At 41.2% G+C, this 22,149-nt stretch overlaps 1 protein-coding gene and 1 pseudogene across 1 annotated transcript in view; one reads left to right on the plus strand and one right to left on the minus strand.

Moving 5' to 3' along the window:
- ZGRF1 (zinc finger GRF-type containing 1) overlaps positions 1 to 22,149 on the minus strand; it is a 39,685-nt gene that overhangs the window by 16,275 nt on the left and 1,261 nt on the right. The window contains 12 exon segments of the mRNA XM_087816205.1: positions 226 to 488; positions 1,812 to 1,926; positions 3,010 to 3,153; positions 8,616 to 8,755; positions 9,811 to 10,007; positions 11,559 to 11,743; positions 12,219 to 12,357; positions 13,005 to 13,444; positions 15,063 to 15,186; positions 18,337 to 18,522; positions 19,939 to 20,022; positions 21,821 to 21,886. Of these exon segments, the coding sequence (XP_087672331.1) occupies positions 226 to 488; positions 1,812 to 1,926; positions 3,010 to 3,153; positions 8,616 to 8,755; positions 9,811 to 10,007; positions 11,559 to 11,743; positions 12,219 to 12,357; positions 13,005 to 13,444; positions 15,063 to 15,186; positions 18,337 to 18,522; positions 19,939 to 20,022; positions 21,821 to 21,874 (2,071 nt within the window). The 5' untranslated portion in view covers positions 21,875 to 21,886.
- Positions 4,669 to 7,002, plus strand: LOC148093166 (serum response factor-binding protein 1 pseudogene; annotated as a pseudogene).

Consider the following 22,149-nt stretch of genomic DNA (forward strand, 5'->3'; position numbering starts at 1 on the left):
CCCAGAGAAGACGAGCAGGCGCTCCAAGCAAAGGGTCATTCTGGGCAGAGGCTTGGAGAAGCACACGCTGTTAAGTACTTCTATGCAGAGGATTACCTGCAGCCAGGTGCTGACCAGGAGACTGGTTACAGAGGGTTACCTGCAGCTAGGCGCTGACCAGGAGACTGATTACAGAGGGTTACCACAGCCGGGCGCCGACCGGCACTGCCCTTCCCAGCTCCTCACCGTGGATGGTGGTGATGGGGAGGGGGCAGGTGGGCAGCTCCTTCACTCCCTCCGCACGTCCCTGCGATGCTACCATCCGAGCTATCTGGGCGAGGGCGGCCGCTTGACCCTCGTTTAACTTGTGTGCCTGGATTAACTTGCCAGCTAACTGCAGTGCTGCTTCTAGGCTGGGCAGGTCACAGTGCGTGCTGGTCTTTGAGAAGGCCGGTGGAATAAATTTTCTGTTACCGACGCTCTTGTTGCTGACTGTAGTGGATGAAGGCCTAGTAAAGGGGCAGCAAATAAAATCAAAGAAATGAGCGGCTTTTGAAATAGGCGAGCAGACCTATTTATAACTTAACCTTCACTTTTAAGCACTTCAGAACATCGTTTCGTGGACACAAGCGAATATCCTCCAACCTGGAGGCGGGTAGGAAAGAAAAGAACGAACATTTGTTGAATGCCTACTGCGTGCATGCGGGTGGGCACTGTGCTGAGTGCTGCATCTATTATTTGTTGTAATCTTCACAACATGAGGAAGTAATTAATTTACCCAAATAGAGATACACAAAATATTAAATGCTTTTCCCAAAAAGTACTAAGTGGTATACTGACACTGAAGCCCATGCTTTATTATGCAAGCTAGCTTAGGAAATTAAAATAGTCTCTATTTCAAGTAAAACTGTCAGAGATAAATGGACTTTTTCAAAGGACAAAAATAACATCCTGAAATTACATGGATTTTTTAACCTAGGGCTTCATCATGGTAAGAAAAACGAACCACCACCAGATAGACCACAACATTCCAAATTCGAAACTAGTTTTCTGTCATTTAATTTAATAAAATATCACTTCCATTTTTTTTAAAAAATATGTTTTTATTGATTTCAGAGTGGAAGAGAGAGAGAAACATCAATGATGAGAGAGAGTCATTGATCAGGCTGCCTCCTACACGCCCCCAACTGGGGACTGAGCCTGAAACCGGGGCATGTGCCCTGACAGGGAATCAAACCGTGATCACCTGGTTCATGGGTCAATGCTCAACCACTGAGCCATGCCAGTCTGGCCTTCCAATTTTTTTAAAGGGGGCATGGTGCTCAAGAAATTAAAAATGAGATAAAGATTATGTCAAAAATAAAACTAATACTGGATTCAAGCTTAAAATAATTATTTAAAAGATTTTTAATTGAATAAATCTGACATATAACATTGTAAATTTAAGGTGTATAACATGATACTTTTATACTGTAAAATAATTCTTTTTAATGTTAAGTAATTTGTGGCATAAAAATACAGACAAATAAAAAAAAAAATCACTACTCAAATGATCCTTAAGAAATTATTCCAACACAGGGGAAAATCTGCAGCACTATTGATTCGTCCACCCTCAATGAAGAGACAAATGGGTGAACGCTTGGTTGATGGGAAGCAATGTATCTCTCATTCTCTTTTAATTTTCAACTACTGACAGAGAGCACTCTGGTAGTCTCTGAAAGACGGATTAAAATTTTGTTGGCAAAATTTACGGGATGTGCTTTTACTGCATTTCCATGTTCACATTTAGCCTGTGTTTCTGAATAGCTGCCATCCAGAGGTGAAGGACTTACATTGCTAGCAGGTGCGGTGTTAGAGGCAGAGTCGCCGGGTTAAAGTGGTCCTGCATGTTTCTCAGAGCGGTCAGCTCCATGCTGGCATTGCAGACCCTCAGCGCATGGACCACCGCTGCAGAGAGGACAGAGGGTGAGCATCAATGCACAGGGAAAGGGCCATCAGCACTCTATTGAGCGCCCACATAACTCAGAGGCGGGCTACTGGATGGATGAAGCCCAGGATGGCAACAAGTGCTCAGCATGTGCGCGGGTCCCAGGACTGCACCTACAGGGCACAGCCCACACAACAGCCGATGGACAGATGCTGCGTAGTCACGTGGGTGACACGCCGACAGTCGGCACACTGCCATGTGCCTGCAGAATCTGTCATTTGTGAGCATTTTGTTGCATTTCTTCCACAATTATTTCATAGAACTATAGGGAAAGCAGGAAATTAGATGCTGATGTTGGTGAGGATGCACTGAAAGTGACAAATGTTCATTTAACTAGGCAGCTGAACTCCAGCTGGTCTACTCAGTTTTGACACAAAATGTCGAAAGTTAACACGTGAATGAAATACTTGAATGTGTTATTACATGTTGTGTCTCTAATAAGTCATGGGCCAAATCTGGCCATGAGAAATTATTCCAGAGCTGACAATGCGGGAGATGCCCAGATTCCTCAAGGGGTGGGACTGGCTCCTTGAGTAATGAGGCTGTCGGCCCTCAGCCTCACCAAGAGCTTCCCAGGGTGGTGATAACATCCCTCCAAATAAAACTCACCCTCCAGCTCAATTGCTCCCAAAATCTCTTGCAAAACCTGAGAACTTCTCAATATAAAAATAAATTATTTCTTTACAGTGTGTGCTATCAGAATAATAAACGAAGGGAATTAAATAAATCCAGAGAATCGGAACTTGATACAAGAAATTATTTGAAAAAACTCATTTAAAAATCAGGTATATGCTGTGTAAATTCAACTTCAACAAAATACTTAAGTGCAGGGTGAAGATGTTATGGCACTGATAGGCCTCTGGGACTGAGCTGCAGAAATGTTTATACAGTCAACTGCCATGCACATTTTCAGGAAGCAGAACTGGGTGCTTTTTCTCAGCTTTAACCAACGAATCCCACACAAGTTAGCATTCTTGCTCACAGCATACCTCATGGCTGTCTTCTCCTTTACTATAAATTAAGGCTGGCATGGCAGTACTTACTGTCCCTGGGCCAGTTGGAGGGGAAGTAGCCTTTCAAAGGGAGCAGCTCCACCTCGTTGACAGCTGAGGGCCCAAAGAAAGCACTGCAGGCAATGAAAGTGTCCAGCTCAAAGTCCAGGGTTTTGGAGACCACCCACAGGTCGTCTGAAAAAAAACACAAAACACTTTCAAAGAACTCAGAACTATGCTCAATGGAACTATGCTACTTTGGATTTCTTGGTCTTACATCATTTCTCAAAAAAAAAATTGGTTATTGTCATCTGCAAGTTTCTATCCAAACTAGAACCTTGACATATAACATTTCACTTCCACATTTTTAACTAGATTACGTCTATGTTTTAAAGTTATTTTATAATTTAAAAAAACCAATGTAAATAAAGCAAAAACAACATCTAACTCATCTTTTCCTTCTAAAACAGCTTCAGAGCTACATCAGACTTTCCCAACATAGACTATTAATCCACAGCAGCGATTTTCAACCTTTGTCATCTCATGGCACATAAACTAATTGCTAAAATTCTGCAGCACACCAAAAAAATATATATATTTTGCCAATTTCACACAAAAAATAGGTTACAATTTTGATTCATTCACACTGGATGGCTATTGTTGTGTTGGCTGTTGGCATTTTTTTTATTTGACCATCTAAGAGAAAAGAGGTCAGTGCCCCTGACTAAATAGGCATTGCATGTTTTAAACATTCTTGCAGCCAGGGCGGGCGTGGCTCACCGGTTGAGCATCGACCTAGGATCCAGGAGATCGTTATTCGATTCCCAGTCGGGGCACATGCCGGGGTTGTGGGCTCGATCCCCAGCTGGGGGCCTGCAGGAGGCAGCTGATCAATGATTCTCTCATCATTGATGTTTCTCTCTCTCTGAAATCAATAAAGGTACATTAGAAAAAAAAAAATTCTTGCAGCACACCAGTTGAAAATTGCTGGTCTAGGGAGATGCTCTGCCATATAGTGGTTTCCATGCTCAAATAAGGTCTGCAACCCACTCTCTTAACAGACCTCCGCTAAACTGAGGCTGTAGAACCTTCCCACCCACCCATCTCCACAGCGCACTGGGCACCAGAAGCCAGCAGGCCACTGTCCAGAACACCCGAGTACAACTTCTACCGCCAGTGAAGTTAACACTTACAGAGAGTCAACTGTAGCCCTGGACTGTGTGGCTCAGTTTGTTGAGTGTTGCCCTGTGCACTGAAAGGCTGGATTCCCAGTCAGGGCACATGCCCAAGTTGCGAGTTCGATCCTGGCTGGGGTGTGTGTGGGAGGCAACTGACAATGTTTCTCTCTCACATCGATGTTTCTCTCCCTTTCTCTCTCTCAAATTAATAAAAACATCAAAAAACACACTTATTTATACCACTTGTACCTGTTGTCATAATCATATAACTAATTATGTATTACTGAACCATTAAGAGTGTGAAGAAAAAAACTTTAAAAAAACTTAAGTGAAGAACTTAGACTTAATTTAAAAGATTTCCTAAAGAAAGGGACCCAAAATGCAAAAAACTGCTTCTGACTCAAGTACAGATGAAATCATCCATGCAAAACATTAGAAAAGAGAGTGAAAAAATTTAAATAATTATCCACTTAAGTTACTGCAGAAGTGTCTCAGTCCTTGCCCATGTTTAACCACTCAAAGTAGCCTATTTATGGACAGTGCACTTGTGGTTGTGGTTTACACAGAACGGTGAACAGCACCTCCAATCAAAAACCCAGATCTGAACAAAAGTCTTCACTCTTTGTCAAAAGATCATCAGACAAAAATATATTCATACATTTTAAGATAAAATGTTTAATGTTCATATGTATTATTTTTTATAATCCTGACTTTAAACAACTTTTAAAATTAACGGACCAAGCATGAGTCTCAGTTGCATTAGAAAAGCCAGCTCCCTGGGTGACGTTCCCATCTTGGAAAGGGCAATGCACAGCAACAGATTAAGGCTCTGGGAAGTCTTGGGTTGAGGTTAGGTGTTTAATATAGCACCTTCCAGATTTATTCAGCCACAGAACCTATTCTTTACATTAACTCTTACCAACAGCCCCCAGAACTATTATTTTAGTAAATATGTTTAGGAAACTACTTTAGAAAAAGTTGAGCTATATTACAGTATATCTTATACCTAATTTACTTAAAAGTATTGCCAATTGAGGTAACATATTTAAGCAGTTTCTTCTCATTTGCTAATATTTACTTTATTGAACATTTGCCAAAATTCATAAAAAAATATCTAATTCAAGACAGTTGCCAGGAAGTTTGTTCCCTCTCCTTTTCACCTGCGTCCCACTGAAATGACTGTACTGACACAAGACAGGGCTTGGGTCAGGCAGGAAAGCCACACTCACTTCAGAGAAGTGAGATTCTTATGGAAGCCACAGGAAATGAGAAGAATGATAAAATCCTACAAAGCTGGGAAACTCCTAATCCTTGCAGATGATAGAAAGGAATTCTGGGGGGAAAAGTGAGAATTTTTCCAGTAGACTCCCAGGAAAACCCCAAGCTCAGCAACCACAGGAAGACAGTGCAGTGGGTGTAGAAAGTAGGCTGGGGCACATTTAAAATGCCAGATAGGTGGAGTGTTGTTATTATTATTATTATTGTTGTTATTCTCTGGACAGAGAAGTTAAATAAATTATCCATAGACAGAGGGTGAGTAAACTGCAGATCTGGGACGGAGTCCAATCCCTGAGCTCACTGGAGCCCCAGACTAGGCCGGCCTCCCCCACAGGCATTGCCAGAAGGAACATCTGATGCCCCAGGGGGAAATCAGTTCATAGGCCAAATAATGAGACATTTAAAGGGCACAAAGGCTTCAAGAGAAAAACACACTGGATTTCAGAGTCCTTCAGAAAAGGAAACACCAGAACAGATGGACGAAGACTCTAGTTAGCCTGGCAAAAAGGTGAAGAGTAGGGGAGGTACAGCAATACCAACTAAGAACAACAAACTACAAAAAAGAAGTGAACAAAAATGTTACTTTGGAGAAATACAGTAGTTGAAATAAAGTAATAATTGATGGGATAAACAGAATGGATACATCTGAAAAATAAGCAATTTAGAAGGAAGATAAGACAAAACCCCAAACAACGTAAAAGCCATGTGAAGAGATTAGACATCAGATTTAGAAGTGCTAACATCTGAATAGTAAAAGTTCTAGAGATAGAAATAAAAATAAGAGGGAAATTATCTGAAGAAATAATGGAGATCAATTTCCCAGAACTAAAAGTACAGCTTTTCCCAATATATGTATACAAACCAGACAATCGTGCTGTACTTCATGTTCAGACGACCATGCCATTAAGTTACAGCATGAAGGAACTATTATCAGTGAGCAAAAAGACAGAGAAGCCAAAATACTGTGAAAGAAACCAATAAGCAGTTCAAAAGAAAAAATAGCTGAGATGGAACATGGACCCATGGCAGCAGACATTCCAAATTCCCCATCAAGGCCTCTGAAAGGATCCTGTAGTTCCTTCTGAACCCAGAAGACACCTGCTGACTCCAAAATGAAAATGTTACATCAAACCAGAAAAAAGAAAGAGTCCATCCGACAGTTCACTGGTGGTAACAGTGATGGAGAATTACAGGAAGGAGGGAAGGAGCACTTTGATGACAGCACAGGAGAGAGGTTTTAGAAAGCCTCCCATGTCTGAGCATAGTGACGGTGGTGATGACTTCTTCATGGGAGTCAGATGGAAACAAGAAAAGGAAAGCAGTGGCCATTCTTCAGTTTTGGAACAAAGTCCTCCCAAAAAGTGTTCCCTGAAGAAGACATACTTGAAATTGCTCAGGGTACAAGAAATGACAAAAACAAGTCAAGTACAGACGCAAGGAAGTCTGGATCAGCGTTTTCCCATTCCTTATCTACATCTAAAAGCTCTAGAAGAAATACAGACAACAGGCTCCAAAAAGAAAAACCCCAGGTTTTCAGCAAAATGAACCTCAGCTCAAGAATCAGGTTAAGAGTGGAGAGAGGGCCTGAAAATGCTCAGCAGGTGTGCTGCCTCTGCTTCCTTCACGGAGCAAGCAAGAGGTGAAAGGAAAGCACTCGAAAAATGCTGGGTTTCGGGGGAGAATTACATTTGATGACTGAATTTTCCCATCTAAAAATTCTTTCTTTCTCTGTGTGGTTTTTTTTTTTTACCAGCCCATTATTTAAACTCATATTTGAATAAATCTCTTTGGAGGGTTGAAATAAGTTTTTTTAAAAAAGCTACTCATATTTTTAATATATATACATATTTTTATTGATTTTACAGAGAGAGGAAGAGAGAGGGAGAGAGAGAGAACCATCAGTGTGAGAGAGAAGCATCAATCAGTTGCCTCTTATCTGCACCCCACCAGGGATCGAACCCGCACGCAAGCTGGGCATGTGCCTTGACCAGGAATCGAACCACTGACCTGTAAGTGCACGGGCCGATGCTCAACCAACTAAGCCACCTGGCCAGGGAAAGTTTATACTGTTGTCTTTTTAAGTGAGTTCAAGTTGTGTTTACATAAACTTTCCATAAATAAACTGCATAAATTGATTTTTTTCCATTTTCCTTTTCACTGAATTTATTGGGGTGGCACTGGCTACATAAACTGATTTTTAAAAATATGCCCAGACTGTCCCCTTCATTAAAAAATTTTGAGATTATAACTCTCAGATTTCCTTATTTGTGCTCATCATGAAGTGGATTAGATCTGTGTTTCTTTGTCTTGAAAATAAATGTTGAGATATATTTGAAATAATAATGGAAAAATATGAGGAAATTTTAGCTATTTAAAGTCGATTACCTCTGCTAAAAGTTATTTTTGTTAGCAAAACCAAGATTAAGATAGCAGTTTATTATGGGTATACAGATAATAAATTATACAAGTAAATATTAATTTTTATTATAGTTTTAATTATTTATGATTTTGTACTTTTTTACTGTTTTAGTTCTCCAGGACAATTTTGGATTTCTGAATTATATTCCAATTATTTAGGAAACATACATTGTTTAAATGTAGCAACACAACCAAAAATTGGTTTTTATATTTCACTGCCTATAAATATTTCAGTTAAATCCAGAATGTACATTTAATTATGTGGCCACATGCTCTTATAGAAACATTTTTTGAGGACCCATAGATTGGAATTTACATGAACAGACTGTGAAGGGAGGTATGGTTGAAAGGCCCTTTCCAGTGACAGCTGGACAGACTGGCTAAGACGACTCATGGAGGAAGCGCCTCCTCTACACAGTGCAGTAGTTTTAGTCCCTTCCAAAGTTCCACTTTTGCTGCTCCAGGAGGAATGAAATAAAAGTAACTAAGCTCTGAAAAAAAGTAAATAAAGAATTTACAGCCCGGCTGGGCGTGGCTCAGTGCTTGAGCGTCGACCTAGGATCCAGGCGATTGGAGTTCAATTCCTGGTCAGGGCACATACCTGGGTTGCGGGCTCGATCAGTGACTCTCTCATCATTGATGTTTCTCTCTCTCTCTCTCCCGTCCTCTCTCGGAAATCAATAAAGATATATATTTATATATATATAAAAAAAGAGTTTACAGAGCTGTATGTAGCTGAGAGGCAAGGCTAGCCTAAGTCACAATGTGATCAGATCAACTTACCTTTGCTGTAAGTTGAAGAACTTTCCTTCCGACTCAGCTTAAGATAAAGCTTGCTTTTAGGTTCATTACAGAATTCAGGATTTACAGTCATAAACTTCTTTAGTTTGCCGTACTGTTTTCTATGAAAATCAAATCTTTTCCTGCAAAATTAGTAAAAACCAAAAATGAATTTGAATATTAAGTTACAATTTTTTTCTTAATAAAATATAATTGGTATACACATTATATGAGCTCAGGTATACAACATAACAATTTTACATAGGTAGTGAAGTGATGACCACAATAAGTCTATTTAACATACATGGTTACACATCTTTTTCCTTGTGATGAGAACTTTTAAGATTTACTTTCTTAGCAACTTTCAAATGTACTATATATGGTATTACTAACCATAGTCACCATGCTGTACATGACACCCCCAGGACTTATTTTAACAAAATTTGAAGGTACAGTCATTTTAAAATCTTGTTTCAAAATACAGTATGAAAAGAACCAGGGTGTGTGTATATTTATGTTCTTTCATACATACGTACAAAATAAACACATACTATGTCAAAGGAAGGAAGCAGCGGCCCTCACAGAATTATCACCTGTTTTAAGAGAGATTGAGATAGAAAAAGTATCTAAGCAACTAAGGAGCTGCTGTAACTGTAAAATGGGAATAATAAATTAGCCCCATTACTTCCATATCTTATAGGTTATCACGATAATTAAATAAGACACACAAAATGCTTAGAAGAGTGCCCGGCACATGTAAGCTCCCAGTGCATACTGTTCTTATAAAATTATCAGGCACATACTCACTGTTTGCCTCTGGGTGAGCCTACTTCTATAAGACATGTTTCCAAACAGCAGCACTATCCTGCACACCATGTAATTCGGGCTGTGACAGACCACCACCTGGTATCCTGCCCTCATCAAACCATTCTTGTGTTTTTTTTCAATACAGTTTCCCTTGTGATTGTGATTACATATAAAAATGGTTAGAAAAACTGCATTCCTGCCAGTTAACCCTGATGTTGCTGACACTGCCTGATATTCAGAGAAGCCAAAATAGCTTTAGAGAACTGTTCCCATTTCAGTTAGAAACACTGAGGTACTCTATGGCTTAGATACTTTACCTATCTCAATCTCTTAAAACTGAGGGTACACTCTGATATAATAAGAGGCAATTGTTTGTTATCCTAAAACATACCTCACCAAAAGCTGGCATTCCTCATAGAGGGGTATTTTCTGACTTCTTAAGTATAAGCCAATGCTCTTTATATCACTTAAAACCATTGCAGGTGGAGAATCCTCCTGGGTTAAATGTCCTGGGGCCACTTCTTCAAGCCACTTAAAAAATTTACATCGCTCAGCTTTGGGTGCATCACAGGTATAAAAAAGACGACCCTAGGGGAAGAAGATAATAAAATTTAGTGAGAAAAATATGTTTCTACTTTTTACTGTTTTTGTATATTTTTTTTGTAAGGGAAAGTTTTTGGGTTTTTTATTAATTTGAGAGAGAAACATCGATTTGGTGTTCCACTTATTCATGCATTCATTGGTTGATTCCTGTATGTGCCCTGACTGGGAATCAAACCTGCAACCTTGGACAATGCTCTAATCAACTGAGCCACCCAGCCAGGGCTTGCACTATGTTTAAGACTTTTACAAAGGTTGCTTGGCATTAATGTACTCCAATAAATCAGTCATTATACAACTCAATCTTTTCATTAATTTAAACCATAAATTAAAATTTAAAACCACCTAGTTTTCCATTTGTCTCCTTATCAAAAAGTTACATGTTGCATTATTTTGAGAATATAAGCCTATTTGAAAAATGAAATTGTTTTTCTGATTTAAAATGATCACTACAGACAATCTTCGAGCTGCCCAGAAGCAGCTACAGGTATGAGGAGAACCTGGTGCATTTCTTTCTAGCCTTTTCTCTCTCACTGAAGTGCACATGCACACACGATACACATGTGTAGTGTTGTTTTTTAAAATGAAACTCAGTAGAAACATTTTCTACTCTATAACCTAACCCTTATAGCCAACAACATACTATTAGTAAGCCAATCATGCCATCAAATAATCATAAAAAGACTTTTAGTGGCTCTACACTTTATTCTATGGTTCTAATATTACATACAGACTTTTGCTTTTGACAACTATATTTAAATCCAAGTTTACATACTCAGGGTGCAAACAATGGAAACTGTGTTCCTGTGAGAGCCTGGTCTTACAGTGAGGACAATCCATCCATCGCTACACAAACATTTTACTCACTTCTCCCATAACAGTGTGTATTCGGCAAAATAAGTCAATCAGGGTGCTTTCCTGCCCCTCAGGCCCCCTCTGGTTGGAGTCCTGGGTCCCTTCCTCCAGGCTCTGGTTCCCCACTCCCAAGCCCATGGGCTCTCACTGGAGCTTGGGCGTATTCTTCCTGCCTTATCAACCACAATGTGTAACATTTCCTTCTATGTCTCTCTCCACCCACTACTTTTTAAAAAATATATATGTTTTTATTGATTTTAGAGAGGAGGAGAGTGAGATAGAGAGAAACATCAATGAGAGAAACACTGATCAGTTGCCTCCTACATGCCCCCTACTGGGGATCAAGCTCAAAACCCAGGCATGTGCCCTGACTGGGTTACCGGTGACCTATTGGTTCATGGATGGGTGGATGTTCAACCACTGAGCCACACTGGCCGGGCTCTACCCACTACTTTGCAATAAGTTCCTAAGCTGCCTGAAGGTGGATCTTCACTCATATTTTTGAATCCCTGAACAGAGATCATCTTTCAATGAAAACACACTGAGAGTTTGTTAGTTACTAAAGCCTCAGGCGAAGGCTCCTCATCTAAACTTACACTCCACTGAGCTCCTCAGAAAGCAACAGGCACCTACACCTTTTACGAAACAATTAGTGGACAACAGGAGGGGAAGAGGGAGCAGGACCTTATTTGGACCTTCCTTTTTAACCATGACAAGCTTGGCAGGTTGACGGTGATGGCAGGATGGCACATTATTTTCTACAGTTCTCCTTTTCTCTCCTTTCAACGACATGTAAAATGATATGTCAACTGTTGAGAGAGCTTTGTGCAGCCTCTGTGCCAACCCGAACAGCAATATGTTCAGATGTTCTACAAAAGACACAGGTGAAAATTAAATGCAAAATAATTTCGTACTTGCATCACATATGTGCTATTTGTGAGTTAAATATGAAAAGAGCCTTTTAACAGAGTAAACTATAACCGAACACTAATACCCACATTTTAAAGGTAAGTTTTGCCTTTGTATAACAGAATGAGCTCTCAAATCACGTGTCATACTTAAAATTTCCTACTTGACAAGACCATCTGTAACACTTTGAGTTTAAAAGAAAATGAAGAACTATAACCTGGAAAAGATAATACTGTCATTCCCCATTTTTAAAACTCAGCTTTGACTTGATATTGAAGTTACTGTCAAATACTGGAGTAAACATGGGAAACAACAAACCTCAAGTAGAAAATTTAAAATGAAAGCTCACAATAAACGATACTACATTTCTTACAGCTATACCACCTCCACTAAGCAGCAATCAATCACAATAAAACAAAAAGGTAACAGGCATACCTGTGAGACAGGCTGTAAAGACCTGCTTATAATGAGCAGGAGACTGAAAGACAGCGGGTATGTGAGTCCGCCTTCGGGGAAGGAGAACAGATTTTATTTTCTGCCCACTTGGGAAGCATAGCTCAGAAACATTTATCTCCTGAAATGGAATAATTCAAGTTATTATAACAACTACAAAAAATGCTATTTACTAATGAGTAAATGATTTTCTATAGATATGTTTAAGAAAACAATTTTTTAAAAAAATTTCCAGAATCCTTGAAAATAATTTTCTAAGTTTAAATGAGAAACCAGTATAGCGAAAATGGCTATGCATGGCACTGTTAATAAACTGAACTAACTTTTCCTGACTGACCCTTAATAAATTTTAAATGGTCTTGCTAGGAAAGTTAACTGATATGAATGGATCACTATATATCTCCATCTCAGACCACAACTATAACAAGAATTGCTCACAATCAACGTGTATGAGATGTACCTTCACCTCAATGTTGATCTGATCCACAAACTGAGCTGACAGAGTAAAATAAGAACAGTCACAGAAACGGCAGATCCAGGAGAGGGGTGGAACAGTTGGAGCTATGATTAAGAACCTACTGTATGCGAAATACTGCACCAGACACTTTCAAATGGGTAACTTCATTTAATGCTCACAACTGCTAGGAAAGATCTTAAATCCAAGATGTGACTGGAGCCAGAGTTACAGAAAACTCAAAAAAACCACAGCCATCGGCTCCAAGAGTATCTACTGGAACAAGTACACCAAGACGCTGGACACCTCCTCACCTGTAACCCTGATATGCTGCAGCTGGAGCAAGCAGGCTCTCCCAGCACATTCCGAACATCCTCAGCCTTGGAAGTAGGCTTGAACCTCAAAGAAAGTGCTTTCTCTCTGCAAACAAAATCCTGCAAGCTCACGCCCTGTTGCTCCTGATGGAGCACGCCTCTGACCACCTGCAGACACACAGAGTCTAATGACCTGTCCCTCCCAGCATCACTGTGTCTCTCAGCTGTGTCACTAAAACACATCCTGGGAACAGCCTTGGCAAAGAAGCCATCTGTGACACTCATATCCAGACTGTGCGGAGCCATCAAGTCACCCTGGGGTGTGTTCTGATATTTCAGCCACTTGCTTTGAGCAGATATTTGATTGAGGAGTGAGAGATCCCCTGGAGTCACTTCCCTAGACACCAAACATCGTCCAGGCTCTAGAAAATTGTGAGTATCTGCACAAAAAAAGCAAAAAATACCAATTTGCTTTGAAAAAACAATCACATACTTTTATTTCCTTTTTAAAAATAAAAAATTTAATGGTTTTAGTCTCAAAAGAAAAAAAAAGATTTCAAAGATGAATTAATAAATAGACTATGAAACTTTTTTAAGGTTGATGAACTTGGTACTTTTTCTTATCTCCCTGAGCTGAGGATTTCCCCCTCAATTACTATATTCTATTGACATGGCACAGTTGTTTTCAGAGAACTTTTAGTCAGGAAGGGAATTGTCACCCATTTCACAGATGAGATTACAGAGGCCTAGAGGTCACTCGACCAATGACCAATGGGCAGTCAGGTTGAGAACAATACTGTCCAGAAATAGACTATCCTCAACTTTATATTCCTTCTCTGGAGACTGAAGTTTGTGGTTCATTTATCTGCATCACTGTAACTTCCTTTACATGTTTATTACACTCATGAATTAATATGTTGACCTTCGGGGTATAGAATTTTAGCTTTAGTTTGATTTATTGGTATGTGGTAAGAGTTCATGTCTTGTAAACTCATGTTTTGGCAGATTTTGGCTGAGTGTAATAGATATATCCTTGAAAATGTAAAAAGCAACAATATTTGTTGAATAAATAAGTGATTGAATAATATTGTGTGAGAACTATACAAACTTAAGGTTTTTATCAGACAGCACTGTTTCTTATTTTATAATAAAGTACCTTTCTTGACAGTTTCTATTTTTTGGAAATAAATTGGAGACCATATAGGAAGCTAGAAGAGCAGTAGGTGAGCCAATGATACTTGTTCAACAAGTCATCAAGCAACACTGACAGAGAACTTAAAACCTCAGTAAAATGCAGAGACTCCTGGTGGCTGTGAAGGCACCTGTCACTGCACTGTCACCTCACCCGTCTCAGGCACCCCACCGCCACACTGGCTCTTCCCAACCTGTTTGCTCTACCAGCCACACCCACTACACCTGCTCCAGCCCAAACACCCACGCACATCGCAAAGTTCTTTTCCGTATCACCCACCCACGACAAAATAATTGCCTACGACTCCGCTCCCCATCCATCCAACATAACCTCAGAATTGGGACAAGCACAGACGAGATTACAGGGAGAGAGGAAAGGGTGAGTGGAAGGGTCCTACAGAAAGCCGGCTTTCAGGAAACAGGGAGTACTCACAGGGAAGTCAGGACACAGGGACTGGGCCTGGGCGCACGGCGCGCAGCACAGTTGAAGAGCGTGCCGGCACAGCCAGGACCCCAGAGCAGAAAGGGGGAAACAGAGGTTATCCTGGGACAACAGATGGTGTGGATCAGACATTCCCCTGGGAGGGAGGGGCTGCAGAGGGCTGGCTCTGGGTTACCACTGTGACCTTCTGGGGTGACTAGGAGCTGAGGGGAGGAACCAGAGCCAGAGGGAGGTGAGAGCCATCTGCAACAGGAAAAGTCCCAAGGAAAGAAGGCTGGGGAAGACTTCAGGGAGGACATGGGATCTGGCTCCAACACATTTTTAGTTATTAACAGTCTCTCAAATAAAAAGCTCTTCTTTTCCATGGGCAGATCGATACTGGAGCAAAATGGAACAACTCTCCAAGTTGGGAAAGTGAAGATCACCTGGTAAAGTCTGCGCTTTCAGGGACTCCTCAGAGAATTCCAACACAAAGTCTTCATCTCTTGAGTCCAGAGGAAAAAGAGACACAGGGGTTGATGCTAAGCCCTCCTGTGCTGGCGATGTCACCTATCAGGAAAGAAGAAACAAAGCTTCTTATTGCGTTTCCCATCTGAAAGTCTAGTTAGCTACACTGTGAAAACTGTAGAGCTACAGTGGGCACAGACTCTCCCAAAAGGGACACAACAGAATAAACTCACTAAAATCAACAGATAGTGGGGACTTCTGCGGGGCCCAGGTGAGAAAGCGCACCCCCGCCCCCAGTCCTGGAAACCCTGAAACCATGGATCACCCACTTTTGCTTTGCATGGTTTTTCTGGAAGCTCTGAAACTACCCTAAGCACAGAGCGTACTGTCTGAAGACCCAAGTCTGCACAGAACATGCTTCCTGGTGCTCAGGGAAACCTCTCGACTTGCTGGCTCTGTGCTTTTGAATATGTGGGTGGTGCTATCAGGTGTTCTGGGCCAGCAGTGGAGCCTATCATTCAGAATTCAGATACTGTCTTCTTTACAGAAAACCTCAGTGGACATTTCTATGGTATCCAAACAGGTGACACTGTTATTGCAAAAGGCCCAAGTGATCCAAAATCAAGTATCTGTAAATGAGTAATTGGTTTGAAAGGAGATAAAATCTTCACCAACAGCCCATTAGATTTATTTAAAAGCCATGGTTCTGTGCTAATGAGTCATGTTTGGTTAGAAGGTGGTAATCTGCACAGTTCTACAGATTCCAGGTGCCGTGGGCCTACTCCGTGTGCACTAAGAGGACATGTCTTCTTTAAGATCTGGCCTCTGAGTGACTTCACATTTCTACATGATGGCCTAAGGCCAGTTTCTGATGATTAGCAAGCATTCATTCTTGTCATGTCATTATTGTTTCCTGGTCAAGTGAATGTACTACCACTGAAACCATGTACTTAGTACTTACCAGTAAACTATTTGCTATTTAAAAATAAAAAAATGATAGAGTGAAATACAGAATGTAAACCTGTTGGATTTATTTGAAGCATGTCAGTCTCTGACTTGAGCTGATCCGGGTTATGGGGATCAGGTTCTAAGGATCAATTTCCCATCTGGGTGCTCAGGCTGAGAAGTCATGTTTGGAGCAGGAAGACCCAATGACTGAGCAGCTTCCGTCACGCCCACGGGTCTAGAGCTGACCTACAGTTGACCTAAACTTCAAGATACTGCTCCCAAATGAGTGCTCTTTTTTGACAGGTTCCAGACCTCAACAATCATACTATTCACTGTTACTCTCTTTAGAAGTCCTTAATTTTGTTGTTGCTTTCAGAAATCAATCACCTTAAAAATCTAATGTGACTGAAGTGTTCCCCGCAAAATTCACTTTGAAGTCCTAACCCTCAATGTGACTATATTTGGAAATAGGGCCTTTAAGAGGTAATAAAAGTTAAATGAAGTCATGGGCTGAGGGGCCCTGATCCAAGAGAATTGGTGTCCTCTGCCCCACCCCCAAAGGTGCACACACAAGGAAAGGTCATGTGAGGACACAGAGAGTAGGCAGCCATCTGCGCCAGGAAGAGTCCTCAAGAGAAAACCAAATCAGCCAGAACATGGACCTTGGGCTTCCGGCCTCTGGAACTGTGAGAAATAAATCTGTGTAAGCCACACGCAGCTGGAGCTGACTGACATGCCCCTCCATCTTACTCACCAGTGAACACCACCTCATCCACACCTCAGGAGTCTGGAGGCTTTCTCACCCTTCCCCTTACCCCACCCTCGACATCCAAAGCAGCAACATTCCATGCATTTCCTTCAAATTTTACCTTAAACCTCCTTATCAAATCCTCTGCACATTTCCTGCCACAATCCCCACTTCAAGCCACTATCATCTAAGGCTCCTCTCAACTGGTCTCCCTGCTCCCACTGCTCACCCATCAGACCCCTCCATCATATGTAAATTAAGTCACACAGCTTTCTGCTGCCACCCCTCCGGTGACAGCATCAAAGTTGTTACCCTCACAGGCAGGACAGGCAGGCCTGGTCTACGTACTTTCCCAAGCTCTTCCCCCTTTCACTCCTACAGTCCAGCTGGGGAGCGTCTTTCACTTTCTCCACCTGCCCAGTTCTGAAATCTCAGGAAGGACAGGTGACCCACTGCTGGGAGGGACACTCCCGGAAGCATGTCACCTGAGCCCATGTTCATGACAGCACCTGAACATCCATGGCAGCATTAGCTGTAACAGCCCCAACTGCAACAACCCTGCCTGAGGCACACACGATGAGCTGGGGGTATTCACACAATGGAACACACAGCAGCAACAGAACTGAGTGACCACAGTCGCAGGCAACAACAGGGATGAATTTCAAAACTGCTACATTGAACAAAGACACAAAACTGTGTATTACTCTATTTATGTACAATTTTTTGTTGTTAATCTTCACCCGAGGATATTTTTTTCCCATTGCTTTTTAGAGAGAGTGGGAGAGAAGGAGGGAGGGAGGGAGGGAGGGAGGGAAACATCGATGTGAGAGAAACACATGGACTGGTTGCCTCCCACATGCCCCTGACCACAGGTGGGGAGTGAACCTGCAACCCAGGTACGTGCCCTTGACTGGGAATCGAACCCATGACCTTTTGGTGGGTGGGCTGATGCTCTAACCACTTAGCAACACCAGCCAAGACTATATACAATTTTAAAAGCAAAACGGGGCAGGCTTCCAGAAGACTGGTAATGCTGTTTCTTAAGGGTGGGTTTGCTCTCTGGTAACTGTATGCTCATTCTGTATGTGTATTGTGGCTTAATAAAAGGGAAATGTTAAAATCTTTTTAACAGTTACTGTTTCAAATACACATATATCATTCCCTCTGCATTTCAAATACACACATATCATTCCAGCTGGTAGCAATGAAACGTACTTGGTGTCATACTGGGGGGGGGGGGGGGGGGGAATAACAGAAGAAAACAAATCTATTAGCTATTAAATGTAACCTGCCTATCCACTCTTGTCATAAATTCCTAGTCTTCTCTGAAGTGAAAAGTAATCCTTTAAATTCCTGATCCTAACAAAAAAGTAAATCTTTCAAATAAAATACTTTTGCCTTATTTAGTTTGATCTGAGATGTTATGCTTCTTGTGAGTTTCCTGAACTCCTTTTTAACTTACAACTGTACAGAGATTATAATACTCCCTTCACAACATTTAGCACTGGCATAAAGAAAATGATTTGGCAAGATGCAACTATAAAAATATTTTTTACCTGCAAGAAGTCAACCTGTGTACAGGTGCGAGGCAGCTCCATGGCCCAAGAATGAGTGTCGGCTGTGTAGCTGTCACCCTCAAGGTGCCCCGGAGCCTGGCTGCAGCCCAGCTGTGAGCCATGTCCCCTGACCATCACAGCACTAGTCACGGATCCTTGCACTCGGTGCCCTTGAAACTCAACAGGCTACGGTAAGTTATTAAGAATGGATCCTGCAGAAGTACATACTGACACATATGTTTACAATGTACTTATAGAGAGAAAATAGTGCACAAGTCAGCTTCCTATTAAGTATTACTTAATGTAAATAATTACCAAGGGACTAGCACTATTATCCTAAAACATGCTGAAGGTAACTGAAGTGCACTTATTTAGCAGTAATAAGGGTGAACTTATTATGAGCACAAGAACTATAGTAATGAGCTAATTAAGCCAGAAACAAGGGGTTGCCCCTTTTTCTCCGCTGCACTGTACACTGTAGGATGCCCCATTGCAGACCTGTCAGTCACTACAGTGACGTTTCTGCTAGCTGTAAGGGCCCCGAGGACAGAGGCCTTTTACTTCACCAGGGTGTCGTTACACTCATTTCACACCATGTTGGCACAGAAGGCCAGCAAGAAACATGACAATGGGCAGAAAGGGAAGGAACACAGAAAGCTTTCTTGAAGTTTTGTAAATATCAAGCTTCACTCCAAGGGAGGGTGGGCTCTATGCCTCCCAGAAGATCTCATCCCATTGCTCTGAGAGTAAAGGCCTGAGTGTGACCCTAGCACCGCTGCAGCTCAGAATGGCTCCATCCCCAGGTGTGGTCAGCTTTCAGGCTCGCAATGGCTTTCTCTGCTGCCCCCATGAGGGTGCTGGGATTTTTACACTATACAGGGCGACCAAGCCTATCCAAACTGTGGAAAAATAAGATTGCTAATAGATCCAAAGGAATTTATTTCTAACTGATAAATGAACAAAATGAGAATGATGCATAATCTGTATATTCTCCTAATAAGAAAGAATATTCTAAGTCACATATTTGAAAGGAAACTCAAATCTAAAATGTCCCTTCCACAGGACTTTTGTTGAAAACATTACTCTGAATTTTGAAACATACACATTTCAATATAAAAAGTCTGCTTTGTTGGGTGGGCAGACACTTCTCCACAAGCAAATGATGCCTGTTCTCTGTGGTGCCGTGTAGTCCCTTCCAGAGCCTGCTGGGTGTCAGGAACAGAATCAATAACCAAAGTCACCCATTGGGATGCTGCTGTCTCCACCCATTTTTGATGTGGAGCAGCACCCCTTAGGGCTTTGACCACAGACACACGTACACTGAGTCAGATGTGTGGGCGGCTACAGTCAAGGCTGTGGAGAAGCATCACTCACCACACCTCGAAGCCCTTATGACCAGCCCTCGGCATCGACGTACACCCTCAGATTAGGTCACTACAACAGAGAGGGCTCAGGACCAAAACGGGTAGGAGCCTCTTGTTTCTCTTCTTAAAACCAGGTGCACTCATGCTCACTAACCTGCCTATGAAAACTCTGATGATTGTGTAAAAAATAGCAGGAAAACACTGAGTTAGAAAAATAAGTGTTCTTCACAAATTTTACCTGAGGGCCCCAGATGTTTCTCTCTGTTTGTTTTGGAGTAACAGCTGGAAAAACTGTCCCTTCTTCACCTCCCAAGGCAAAGAACTAGAATAAAACACCAGTAAGTGTGTTCATGAGCTTGACAGAAAAATACTCCACAGCTGAGTGTTAGGTTTGCCCTTTGAAAGTCTGCTTGTCGCCAGGCTGACATGGCTCAGCAGTTGAGCATCGACCTAGGATCCAGGAGAGCACGGTTCGATTCCCGGTCGGGGCACATGCCCAGGTTGCGGGCTTGGTCCCAGGTTAGGGGCATGGAGGAGGCAGCCGATCAATGACAACTCTCTCATCATTGATGTTTCTCTCTCTCTCCCCCTCTAGCTTCCTCTCTCTGAAATCAATAAAAAATTTTTTAAAAAAAGAAAAGAAAATCCACTTGTTATTTCCATCTTGCTTCTCTCTAGACATGTAGCAAGCCACCTGTGGCAAAGAAGTCCTCTGTACCATGCTAATTAACCTTACAATTTATTAGAAAATTCTGATTCTAAAACTTTAATTGAATCTTTTAAGACTAGAAAAAAATTACTGGGTACATTATAAATCACCCATCAGACCTAATGCTGATGTTAATGAAGGTTATTTAATGCAAAAATTAAAGGATGAAATTAAAGGAAGAAAAACTGTAAACAGTGTAACAGTTTATATAAAGAATGAATCATCTTGCAACCAAAACACAAGATATCAGCAACACCAACTAGTCATTTTTAGTTCAAGACAGTTGTAGTAGCAAAGTCATTAGAAAAATAAGAACGTACTCCTATATTAAAAAGATTAAAATTTTATTCTGGCCCTGGCCAATGTAGCTCAATGGCTAGGGTGTCTGCCCAAGCACTGCAGGTGACAGTCAAGGGCACATACCTGGGTTACAGGTTCAATCCCCAGCCCTGATTGGGGCATGTACTGAAGGCAGTCAGCCGATGTGTCTCTCTCACATCGATGTTTCTCTCTCTTTCTCCCCCTCCCTCCCACTCTCTAAAAATCAATAGAAAAATATCCTCCAGTGAGGATTAACAAAACAAAACAAACAAAATTATTTTGAAAGGCTGTAAGACCTTTTCCATTACTGTGAGATTACAACAGATTTTTTAAAAAAAATATGTGACACTGCCCTGGCCAGTGTTGCTCAGTTATTTGGAGAGTCAACCCATGCATGGAAAGGTCACCAGTTCAATTCCCAGTAAGGGCACATGCCCAGGTTGTAGATTTGGCCTCTAGTCGAGGTATGCATGGAAGACAACCGATGGATGTTTCTCCCCCACATTGATGTTTCTCTCTCTCTCTGTCTCTCTCTCCCTCTCCCTTTCTCTCTCTCTAAAATGAATAATAATAAAAAAGTGACATTTATTTTAAATGGCAACTCATTCTGAAGGAAAATACAGTGATGGTGTTTATTTGCAGTTTATACTTGGTGATAACTATCCTTGAAAAAATTTAAACCCTATTTTTTCCCAGTGGAAAAACCAGCAAGAATGTGATCACTTGTAAGCTAAATGATGCAGTTGCTGATTGTTTATGATTTCCTCACAACATGGATCTGTTCACCTTGCTCTGTGTTAGGCAGCAGAGCTGTCAGTGCAGCTCTGTCAATGACAATTTGTGGATCAGGTGATGCTTGCCAGCTTACAAAATTAGCTTTATGAAAAAGACTGGCTATTTATCAAATCCTATAGACCACACAGGACATTTACACAAAAGACAGCAGGTTCAGCTAAGCCAGTATGACAGGGTAATTAATTACAAATAAGTTTGAAAACAGACAATGTAAAACGCAAACATAAAATTATACGCCACATGCACGTGCACCAATATAACTTCCGGCTACTTTACATTTTATAGGTGAATTCACCTGCGAAGACTGCAGTGATTCAACTGACTCAACTTCATTTTCTTTCATCAGCATCGGAGTAGAACACTAACATAAGAGAAACCAAAGGCATAAGCTACAAAGTAACATAAAAACTTTATAAACATAAATGTAAGAACACCAAAAAATAAAAACTAGATATTGATTAACACTACTTGCACGTTGCAAGAACTTTAAAAGACCTTAATAATACTGGTGAATGTGAAGTGAAATAAATGCATATTGTAAAACATAAGATTTTTAGATTTGACAATTTATATCAAGAACCTAAGAAAGTCACTTTTAGCCTTTCAGGTTAGTTCTACTTCTGG

The sequence above is a fragment of the Miniopterus natalensis genome, chromosome 4 (assembly GCF_054644295.1).
Source record: "Miniopterus natalensis isolate mMinNat1 chromosome 4, mMinNat1.hap1, whole genome shotgun sequence".
Lineage (NCBI taxonomy): Eukaryota > Metazoa > Chordata > Mammalia > Chiroptera > Miniopteridae > Miniopterus > Miniopterus natalensis.